At 47.3% G+C, this 11,975-nt stretch overlaps 1 protein-coding gene across 1 annotated transcript; it reads right to left on the reverse strand.

Annotated features, from left to right (window-relative positions):
* Positions 1-10,189: 10,189 nt before the first annotated feature.
* Positions 10,190-11,209, reverse strand: LOC307097273 (P2Y purinoceptor 2-like; the record flags this gene model as incomplete). Its single annotated transcript, XM_079767263.1, has 1 exon — positions 10,190-11,209. One exon carries the CDS (start codon positions 11,207-11,209, stop codon positions 10,190-10,192), a length of 1,020 nt encoding a protein of 339 aa, XP_079623389.1.
* Positions 11,210-11,975: the final 766 nt, after the last annotated feature.

Below are 11,975 nucleotides of genomic sequence, written 5' to 3' on the forward strand. Positions count from 1 at the left end.
CCAAATAAATATTTTTTGAATTATGCATAAATAAAATGAGTAAATTGGAGTAACTTTTTTGAAGGATAAATTGGAAATGTGAATAGGAAGACCTAAAAGGGGTAGAGTGATAGGCTTCATGACTTTGGCTTAGCAATTCCATTTCTAATAGTTTATCTTAAGGAAACCATCAGACGGATACACATTTTTATATATCTTAAGAAACTATCTTCTTTGCATGATGGCTTATAATAGCCTAAAATAGGAAACCTCCCACGTTTATAAGAATAGATTAGTCAAGGACATCGTATCATGTGCCTAAAGTGAAATATGAAGCACCGTTAAATGGTTTCATTGGAGTGCATATTGACCTAGGCAATGATGGCTTTATTATGTGGAAGACTCAGTGCTGCTGTTTTGTAAAAGCAAACACAAACGTGTCTGAAGGGTATACACATGACTGTCTTGGAGTCTGAAGAAAGTGGTATTAGTGTTCAGAAGGGAGGAAGGTAACAGGTAGTGTTTTTCAAAGAACTTTGAGGATACAGGAGGGAGTTAAACAGAGCCCTGAGTTAGAAATAGAATTTGCATTTATAGGAAGAAAATTGCATGTGATGAGAACTGTAGGAGACAAAGCAATAGAGAATGAGGTACGGGCTAAATGAAATAATGCACTTACATTTTGATCCCAGTGGTAGCAAAGAACAGCTGTAAGTTGTCTACAAGCTGCCGGAGATTTCTGGAATGCCTCCACCTCAGCCTCTTACCCCTTGGCTTCTTCCCTTTGCTTGTTCTTGGAGCGCTCCCCTGGGGGCAAGGGTGGGGAGGGTGGTGAACTCTGAGCAGGGATTTGCTGTTAAGAAGTTGGTGGGGAAAACTTTGATGTTTTGTAAGAAATACTGAAAAGTCCTTGACATCGTGCAGGTAGGCCAGACAGTCAACTTAAGACACACTTATTACCACTTATTCCCCTGTGTACCTATGGTCATGTACTCAAGTGATGAGTCATCTCCTTTGGTAGCCCTTTGTTAGTCTCACATCAGGGCAGTTGTTCTAACTTACAATACTCCCTAAACTGACTTCCCCCTAGGTTTGACTACAAATCAATTGTGAAATGAAAATCAGTGGACCTACTTTTTTTATGATTCTTTTACTTAAATCAATATGCTGTCTTTCATAGACTACAACATTTCACCTTTTAACATCTCTGAAATTGGCTGTATCTTATCTTTGATATCACCTTATGACTCAAAGAAATGTAGTAATGAGGAAAACCAAGCATCCTATATAATAAAAGGCTAATATGCAAATTGTCCCCTTGGGAGTTCGACTGACTGGGAGTTCAACCAACCAGGAGTTTGACTGCTCGCTATGACGTGTACTTATCACCAGGGGGCGGTGCGGAATGAAGGAAGGCCCTGGCCAGCAGCCAGGGAAGGAAGGCCTCGGTCGGCAGCCAGGTAGCCAGGGGAAGGAAAGCCTCGATCAGCCCTGATTGCCGGCCAGGCCTAGGGACCCTACTCGTGCATGAATTTTGTGCACCAGGCCTCTAGTGAGCCTATAATAATGCTTGATAATGTAAGATATGCAGATTTCTGTGTTATCATTCGTTTCTGGCATCATTGAACCTAGACTCTTTAGTAGAGGAGGTGATTCAGAGATGTGGAAAATGTGAAACACCTTCCTTAAGGGTCTCATTGATGAAGGGGGGAAATGGACAAAGGACCAGTGGCTGTGATTGTGGTGAAGCCTGATGAGCACTACCATAGAGCAATGGTATTCAGAGATGGTCTTTGAGCTGCATTGTAAAGGATAAGTAGGATGATGCACCTAAGCAGAGGAGGTGTGGGTAAGATTGGGGGAGGGTCAGAGGTTCCAGAGTTAATTCTGAGAGAATCTGCTGGTTAATGGAAGTAGAATGAAGGGGGCGCATGGAGAGTTTAGGTTGAAAGCTTTCATATGAGGCACGTTGCTGAGGGCTTTTCATTCCATGTTCATTTTGATGTTTTTAAAAAAATCCTCACTCAAGGAAATGCTTAGAGAGAGGAAGAGAAAGAGAGAAACATTGATTGGTTGCCTTCCATATGCACCCCAACTGAGGGTTGAACCCACATCTCAGGCCTGTGCCCTGACTGGGGAATTGAACTGGCAGCCTTTCTATGCACTCCAGCCTGACTAATTTTTTATCTTAATCCTGAAGGCAAATGGGAGATTTTAGAAGATTTTTATATTGGGGATTAAAAAAGGATTTACATTTCGGAAGATGACTCTAGCAGAAGGAAGGGAATGAATTGGAGGTTGAGGGGAACAAATGTGGTCAGTAGGTTGGAGCAGTGAAGCCCACGAGAGATGATGGGAATTTGAAAGAAGGCACTGGCAGTTGAGAGGAAAGGAGAGGACAGGTTCTAGTGATGCTTGGGAGATCGAACTGACTATGACTGTGAGGAAGGGGAGTATGACTGTGAGGAAGGGAAGAGGCCGGAATTGAGGATGACTCCCAGATTTCCGGTGTGGATGGATGGTGTTGCCACTTTACCAGAAAGAGCAGGTTTGGGAGGGAAATGATTTCAGTTTTGGCTTTTTGAAGCTTGCAGTGCCCAAGGGTCTGCTGTATGGGTTGAAGCATAGGTTTGAAATGGATTTCCAGCCTATCAGTATGTCAGTGAGATTGTGCAGGGGAGTGTGGGAATGAGAGAAGAGTGCCAAGCCCAGCCCATGAACCAAGAGGTCACCAGTTTCATTCCCCGTCAGGACACATGTCTTGGTTGTGGGCTCAATCCCCAGTATAGAGTGTGCAGAAGGCAGCTGATCAATGTTGTGCTCTCACTTCAATGTTTCTTCCTCTTGCTCTTTCTCTAAAATCAATAAAAACATATATATATACTAATAAGAGAGAAATATGGTAATTGACCGTCCCTCAGCAACCTCCACAGCCAATCAGGAGGGAATATGCAAATTAGCATGACAAAGATGGCGGCGGCCACGGAGCCAGCCTGAGCGCAGGAGGCTTGGGTCGCCCAGGCCAGCTGCTGAGGAATGGGCCTGCAAACAGCCCTCAGCCCCTCACTCAGGTTGGCCATGCCACCATCGGGGTGAGGGTCCCTGCTGGGGGGGCATGGCCAGCCTGAAAACGGCCCTCAGCCCCTTATCCAGGCTGGCCACGCCCCCATGGGGTGAGGGTCCCTGCTGGGGGGCATGGCCAGCCTGCAAACAGCCATTAGCCCCTCACCCATGGTAGCCAGGCATCCCAGCAGGGACCCTCATCCCATGGGGGCGTGGCTGGCCTGAAAATTGCCCCAGCCCCTTGCCCAGGCTGTCCCACCCCCCAAGGGAACCCCCACCCTGGTCCAGGACACCCTTCAGGGCAAACCAGCCGGCCCCCACCCGTGCACCAGGCCTCTATACTAATAAAAGGGTAATATGCTAATTAGACTGGGAGACTTTCCAGGAGACCTTCCTGATGTTCTTCTGGACAAAGCCATGGTGGCGGGGTTGAGGTAGAGGTGGTTAGGGGCCAAGAGGGGAGGGCAGTTGTGGGTGATCAGGCTGGTGCGGGGAGGCTGTTGGGGGTGATCAGGCCAGCGGTGGGGGGGACAGTTAGGGGTGAGCAAGCCGGCAGGGGGGGCCAGTTGGGGGCAAGCAGGCTGTCAGTGGGGGTCAGTTGGGGGCAATCAGGCCAGTGGGGGTGGCAGGTGGGGGTGAGCAGGCTGGCGGGGAGGGCAGGTGGGGGTGAGCAGGCTGTCGGGGGGGGCAGTTGGGGGCGAGCAGGCTGGCAGGCAGAGTGGTTAGGGGCAATTATAAAGGCAGGCAGGTGAGCGGTTAGGAGCCAGAGTCCTGGATTGCGAGAGGTATGTCTGACTGCCGGTTTAGGCCCGATCCCACAGGGCAGTTGGACATCCCCCGAGGGGTCCCAGATTGGAGAGGGTGCAGGCTGGGCTGAGGGACACCCGTTTCCCCCCCCCCCCCCATGCACAAATTTCAGGCACTGGGCCACTAGTTTAAAATAAATCAGAGAACAGAACCCTAGGGCACACCCACCCATACAGGGTGGGAGCAGGACAAGATGAGAAGGGAAGTAGGGGAGGGTTCATTCTGTGGACGAAAGGGGGAGTTTAAGAAGAGAGTGGGTGACAGTGGCAAATGCCCTGAAGCTCAAGCAGGATAGGGTCTCGGTGTCCATTCAGTTGTAACTGGTAAGTCATTGATGCATTGTTGAGAGCAATCTCAGTGGGACCGGCAGCAGCTGACTTGTAAAGATCTGGAGTATAACTTCAAGATAGAAAAAAAGGAAAAACATGTAGTCTCCCTTTGCAAGAAACTAGGCTATAAAAGAAGAGAGAACATAAGGAGTCTTGAATGGCTCTTTCTTTGGTTGTTGGGATAAGACTCTAAAGATCTCGTTAATGTATTTTTCCACTTGTGGAGTGGAACGTTCTCAGACTCGCTGATTCATTAATTTTCTTGGAGTGGCACTTCTTGCTTTTTGTTCATGATTTAACCACTATAAAAACGCCCAGTTATAGCTGCTGCAAGAACATAAGTTCTGCTCTTATCATGGAATAATTCTTAAAGCCATTACCTTGGAAGTTTGATACATTAAAGAAAAACCAACCCTCAACAAAAAGTTGAGAAATGGAAATACTACAGAGATTTGGCTTGTTTAGAAGAAAGTAAAAGATAATGAGAATACATGATTTTATAAGCTTAGGTTATGCTGGATTGCAAATGATTTTGTGAAAAATTTCCCCTCTTTATTGTCTTTGAAATGTGGGCTAAAAAGTGAGAATGCTTGTAGGTATTGTGTGTCCTGGAATTGCAGTGAATTGGAGTTGGTGTTAGAACAAATAAATCCCAAACAACTTGTGATTTAGTTTTATAGGCACACATTTATAAATTGGGTTTAGGCAGTAATTCCAGGAAAGCATACACAGGAGAACTGTTTGCTGTATATTCATTTATTCCACAGAGATTTAGTGAGTACCCATATGTTCAAGCCTCTGCTAGATCCTGCAGGAAGGGAGAGAAGAGGATTTAAATGATGCTGCTCAGACCTGGTAGGAGGGAAGATGTCCCTTCAGAGGGACGGCTGATGGGTCAGAGAAGGAAGAGGGCCTTCTGATGGGCGATCAGGGGAGGCTCCTTAGAAGAGGTGGCATTTGAGTTTGCTGAGAGACACCTGTTTGTGCTTTTTTTGACAGGTCTGTTTTATGTAACACCCTTGACAACTCTCTTAAAACCTCATTTGATTTTCCAGTGCTCTATTATCTACCCCCACCTCCTATCCCTGTATCCCCTGTCAGAAGGTTTTATGATTCCTGTATCTCCTAGGTCAGTGTTCGGCAAACTGCGGCTTGCAAGCCACATGCGGCTCGCGAGCCGCAGTTTGCCGCTCTGTTGACTAATGAGTTTGCCGACCACTGGGATAGGGGCTTAATCACAAGGAACAACAACAGCCTGTAATTATTGGAATTGAGAGTCTAGGTCAGTGGTCGGCAAACTCATTAGTCAACAGAGCAGCAAACCGCGGCTCACAAGCCGCATGTGGCTCGCAAGCCGAAGTTTGCTGACCACTGTCTAGGTCCTCTGTTCATTCTTTTTTTCTTCTCCCTCAGAGATATTATTTATGTCTGCAGTTGTAAATATTTGCCTGACAGATAACTCTAAATCCAGAGCTTGAGCCCAAGCTGTCTCAGATCCTCGAGGCATTCTACATTTCCAACTCGTCTCACAGGCAGTTCACGTTGCACTTGTCTGAGTCTGAACTGTCCACCACAATGCACAGCCTCATTCCATTCCTTCCACCCTCCTCTCCCTCCCTTTCTTTCCTTTTCTTCCCCCAAGACTATTGAGCACCCACTATGTGCTAGTTTTCTTCTGGTTCCTCAGGCTGAGAATCTCAGAGTCATTTTTATGTCTCTGTTACCACTTATGTCCAAATAATCATTTTATTTCTCCTCATTCTTTCCAGTATGTCTTAAAATCTTGTTAGTTCTACTCGTGCACATTATCTGTATGTTTGGATCACTGGAGTGGTCTTCTAAATGTTGACCACCTTCTTCTTCCTCCACCATCAGCATCACCATTGCTTATTAAGTGTCTACTATGTTCAGAATGTTGCTAGGATGCCATGTTCTATAGATTGAAAAGTCAAATAGTGGGGGAGATAAAACAGACTGAAATGATAAAGGATCCCATCATCAACTCCAAGGCAGTAAGCCCAGTGGGTCGAGGTGGTAAGTCAGCAGGCAGAGTGAGTGAGATTGGGGGTAGCTGGAGGATATAGAACTCATGGTCTGGGAAGATGGGTATTTAGGCATTTGGAAAAGGGATTATTATTATTATTTTTAATATATTTTATTGATTTTTTACAGAGAGGAAGGGAGAGAGAGAGAAACATCGATGAGAGAGAAACATCAATCACCTGCCTCCTGCACACCCCCTACTGGGGATGTGCCCGCAACCAAGGTACATGCCCTTGACTGGAATCGAACCTGGAACCCTTCAATCTGCAGGCTGACGCTCTATCCACCAAGCCAAACCGGCTAGGGTGAGATTATTGTTTTTGGCAGATTGTGGCCCTATGGTAAATGTGAGGGGTAGACGTCCACCTGGTGTGGTAGGAGACCTGTGAGTTGAACAGTTCACTTGTAGACAGTGATGGGCTTAGTTTGCCAACAGGAGAAATCTGAACTTTGTTGTATGGAAATGATGGTATAGGGAGGAAACTGGCAAAATTGGGGAGGCTGTGATGTATGAAAAACGCTGTTTTAAGGAAAATCTGGAGGTGTTATGCAGGATGTCTTTGAAGGGAAGGAAGACCAATGAGGAGACCTTGAAGTCTGCTGTCACATTTTGTTTCCTTTTTCAAATTCATTCCAACATGGGGGCTGCCAGATTACATTTCTAAGTCACAGCTTTGGTCATATCACACGCTCCTGCTCAAATGCCCTTGGTGCTCCCTGGGCCTTGAGCAGTGGTTCTTCCCTCCCAGCATTATCTCCCTCTTCCCCTTTAGGAACAAACATTGCTTTCATTTTCTCCATCGCTTGGAGAATTCCAATAATTGAGCCTTCAGCAGGCTCATAATACCTTTCTTGGCTCTCTCAGCTGAAAGTGCTCTCCCCACCCTCCCCCAGACTTCCCGAACATTTCCTGTCTGTATTGTTCATTTGGATTAGTCAGTAATTGACATGATTTCTTCCGTAGCTGCTGAAGTTGTTGATTAGTGTGCATGTTGTTGTTTGGTTTTGTTTTGTCTCTCCTGTAGCCTTCTTACAGACTGGCACTGTGCTTGATACTTTTGTAGGTGGCTACGGCCGTTATATTTGCATCTAGTACTGCTCTGCATTCATGGGATTTTGAACATGATAATATTCGCTGACTTTTGATTTTATTTTAAACTGCCCAACAACCAGGCGGATTATGCCATATGCTCGGGACCCAGGGGGATACCACATTTGGAGATCCCAGCTTTCACCAGGGTGGTGGGTAGATTCAGGAAGAACTTTTTGTTTTTTGTTTTGTTAATCCTCACCTGAGAATATTTTCCCATTGATTTATTTTAGAGAGAGTGGAAGGGACGGGGGGAGACAGAATGAGAGAAACGTGTCTTGTGAGAGAGACCCTTCTAACATGCCGGGGATCGAGCCTGCAACCGAGGTACGTGCCCTTGACCGGAATCAAACCCTGGCCCCTTCAGTGCACAGGTCGACGCTCTTATCCTCTGAGCCAAAGCAGCTAGGGCACAGGAAGAACTTTTCTTTATTTTCGTCTCCTTGTCCCCTTCTCTGGGATGGGTTTCCGATAACCACAGGAGAGACTTATGTTGGACAATGGGTCCCCAGCTCCTCTTACAAAGGGGACCCACTAGTCTAGTTTGTTTCTTCTGTCTTAACGGTCCCTGAAAACCAGGATACGATGTCAACTAAGTTAAAACTTTTTGAGCCCAACTATCCAGAAAAAAGTTAGAAATGGATGCTTATACTTTGCTGTTAAGGAGGTCAAAAGACCGCAGAAACAATGAGCATTATATGGATCAGAGAAGTAATTGCAAGCATAGGTTAGCTGGAACATGTTGGCAGGGGTATAGAGCACTTGGTTTTTAGATAAAGGCGATGCATCCCGAGGATTCTAGGTTCATTTTCTTCCCACCTCCAGGGCTGGTGGGCATTGGAGGTCATGGCTAAGTGAGGTGTGGGGTGGGTTTAAGCTGCCTCTGGGGAGCCTAGTGCACCTGTTCTCTAGTAATGTTAAACTTTATTCATTTATAAGGGGTGATAGATCATTGGGACTCTTAAGTTGGCTGAATCTTCCCTGTGTGTTATGCAAAAAAGAGAAAAAATTATTAAGCTAAGCGAATGTTCAAAAGAGCAAACAGCTTTAAGCTCTCTCAGCTACTGTAGAAGCACTTTCTTATGAGGAAACAGCTGACCTGCTAATCAGAAAACATCCTTCCCTATTCATTAAGCTAATTATCCTAAGGAAATCTGCTGGCAACACTTCGTCTAGCTCTAATTATTGTGTGCCCTTGAAAGCAATAAACTGCACTTTTAGAATAAAATTTTATACTCTAGACATATATATGGTTTACTCAGACATTTTCTGTAATTAGAGTGGGGTGGTAATGAGGGGTTTCACTTTGGTTTTTATGAAAAAGTGAAAGGTTTTACCCACCTCTTCATAAAGAGATTATAATGAATTCTTAAATAGTATATGATTAGATCTGAGAAGTCTTTGGAGATCATTATTGTTTAAATATGAGGGTTTTTTAAAAGGTCATCTTTTTGGATTACCTTGGCTTTTAAATAATTTTTATTTTAGAGAACGAACATCATATTGTGATTTAACACAGTGGTAAAACTTTTCTGTCATAAACTGAGACATCATGTTCCGACAGAGACCTTCATTCGTGGAGTCACTTTAACCTGCACCCCCCGCTTTACCTGCAGAGTTCTCTCTAACCTCAGTCAGAACACTGGCTAGTAAGGTAGTGAGAGTCCTCCTGCATATGCATGGTCTGCAGAGATCAGCAATTATGTAAAAGTGAGCTGACGTAAAACGAGCTGACTCTGTTGAGGAGCACGGGCTGGCTCGGAGGAGCACGGGCTGGCTCGGACCAGTCTGTGGACGGGGCCACGTGCTCCCGTCTTAGGAGTGTTCCCTTCAGTTCCTGGGTCCAGAGCTTCCCGGCAGCACTGTGACGTGGGCCTTCTCCATGTGATCTTGGACAAGTTACCCCGAGCTCTGAGCTGCGGTCCCCTTATTTGTAACTGGGGCTAACAGTACCTCCCACCTCCAAGGGCTGTTGTGAGTATTCAGTGAGTTACTCCATGTGAAGTGCTCTTACATAGTAGTTCATAGTGATTCCATAGTAATGCACTCACCCATCCATTTATTCCTTCACTTATTCATTCAGCCCCCGTCTGTGCCCTCACCATGTTTTGGGCCCTGCTGTGGAGACTGGCATTAGAGGCACAGCAGTCAGACCAGGTCCCTGTCCTATAGGAGCCCATAGTCTAGGGGGCAGAGACAGATCATAAATAAGTAAACTAGTTAACAAGTCCAGATACTAGTAAGTGTTAACAAGACAATGGGTAGGGAAATATAGTGATTGCATTATGGGAAGAGATATCAACATTAGCTTGATGGGCTGGCATGGCTTCTGAGGAGGTGACATTTGAGCTGAAAGACCTGAATGATGAGATAAATGTCAGCTGTCATTAAAGATTTCCTTTGTGTTGGTGGCTCTCTCCATATTCTTTTCTTTTGTCAATTTCATGTATTTTTTAAAATTTATTAAATCTTTATTGTTAAAAGTATTACATATGTCCCCCATTGATCCCTTCTAGCGCCCCCCCCCCCGTCCCCTCACCCCCTAGGCATTCATCATCCTATTGTCTGTGTCCATGGGTTATGCATATATGCATACAAGTTCTTTGGCTGACCTCTTCCCACTCACCCACCCTCCCCCACCTTCCCTCTGAGATTCAACAGTCTGTTCCATGCTTCTATGTCTCTGGATCTGTTTTGTTCATTAGTTTATTTTGTTCATCAGATTCCACATAGCTCTCTCCATATTATTTTAAAATCTCAACATCAGTGTACAGTCCTTCCCAGCAGGACACCACTAGGCAATCATGAGTCCCTCTCCCACCAGCACAGGACTGTCTTCCAACAAGTCGTAACATCTTGGAGCTCGTTTCCCCCACCTTCATCTCGACACTACCCAGACCTGCCCACCCCGGGGTCTCTCTCCCTTGCCTCCAGCTGGGTGCTCACCCACCCTGTCATGCCTCAGTTTTTGGAAGAGCCTGACTCCGTTGTTCCCAACCGACAGGAAGTACAGGACCGGGTTAAGGCAGCTGCTCATGCTCACCAGCGGCCTCCACACCTTGTAGGCCACGCTGGCCACCGTCAGGAGCTGGCAGTCCTGGGAAGTCAGGAAGCGGAGTGTGATGTAGAGGGAGCGTGAGACGTGGAAGGGCACAAAGCAGAGGGCGAAGAGGCTGCACACCAGCAGGATGGTCCGGATGGACTTGGCCCGGGTGGTGTTCCCCGTCCCCTCGAGGGTCTCCGCTGGCTTGGCCAGGCTCCGGACCATCAGCGAGTAGCACACCAAGATGACCAAGGAGGGCAAGACAAAGCCGGACAACGTCAGAACCATACTGTAGGCAAAGAACCGATCGAAGTTCTCCCGGTCGGTCATGTCGTAGCAGACCATCTGGCCGTTGATGTAGTCCGTGTGGGCGAAGCCCAGCGTGGGCAGCAGCTGGAGGACCACCAGGGCCCAGGTGGCGGCTGCGCCCAGCAGGGCGTGCCGGCGGGTCCGGTAGGGCAGCGACCGCAGGGGGTGGCACACGCCCAGGAAGCGGTGCACAGAGATGCAGGTCAGCAGCAGGATGCTGCCGTAGAGGTTGGTGTAGAACAGGAAGCGCACCAGCCTGCAGAGCAGTTCCCCAAAGGGCCACCAGTCGCCCAGGGAGTAGGCGACGATGAGGAAGGGCAGCGTCAGCACGTACAGCAGGTCGGCCACCATCAGGTTCACCAGGTAGATGGTGGCACAGCTCCAGCGCTTGGTTTGGCGCCAGGACAGCCACAGGACGGTGCCGTTCAGGGGCAGCCCTAGCACGAAGACGATGCTGTAGGTCAGGGGGAGGTAGATTTGCTTGTAGTCCTCTGAGAGCGGGCAGAGTCCCTGTTCCTCGGAGGCATTCGTATCCAGCTTCTCCATCTCCTGGGAGGCTCCTTCTGCGAGCCCAGCTGCTCCTGCTGCTCCTGCTGCCCCTGGGAGGAAGCAAAAGGGACCACAGCCTTAGCCAGTTTAGCTTAGTGGATAGAGCATTGGCCTGTGGACCAGTGTCCCCGGGTTCGATTCCAGTCATGTGCCTTGGTTGCAGGCTCCTCCCTGACGCGGGCCCTGGTTAGGGCTCGCACAGGAGGCAACCAACCAATGTGTTTCTCTCACATAAATGTTTCTCTCTGTCTCTCCTCTCTTCTATTCTTCCTAAAAATCAATGGGAAACTATCTCCGGGAGAGGATTAACAACAACAAAAAGGGCCTAGCGGCTAGGCTCAGTGGATAGAGTGTCGGCCTGCGAACTGAAAGGTCCCAGGTTCAATTCCATTCAAGGGCACATGTCCGGGTTGTGGGCTCAACCCCCAGTGGGACTTGCAGGAGGAGCCGATCAATGATTCTCTCTCATCATGGATGTTTCTCTCTCTCTCTACCTCTTCCTTCCTCTCTGAAATCAATAAAAATATATTAAAAAAAAAAGATGGGTTAAAAAAAAAAAGGCAGGGGGGAACTGCAGAGCATCATGACCTTGGCTGGATCCGCCTCTACCTGGATCTGGCAGCTCTGTACTGTATCTGTGGTTCAACTCCAAAGTGTGGTCAGAGTCCTAGTTTGAGAGAGACCAGCTCCAGGGGGAAAAACAAAAAAGAATTAAACTCGTGTCTTCAACACACGGGCTTCTGGGCTTACCAGGTCCAAGGGC

Source organism: Cnephaeus nilssonii (assembly GCF_951640355.1).
Source record: "Cnephaeus nilssonii genome assembly, chromosome: 3".
Classification (NCBI taxonomy): Eukaryota; Metazoa; Chordata; class Mammalia; order Chiroptera; family Vespertilionidae; genus Cnephaeus; species Cnephaeus nilssonii.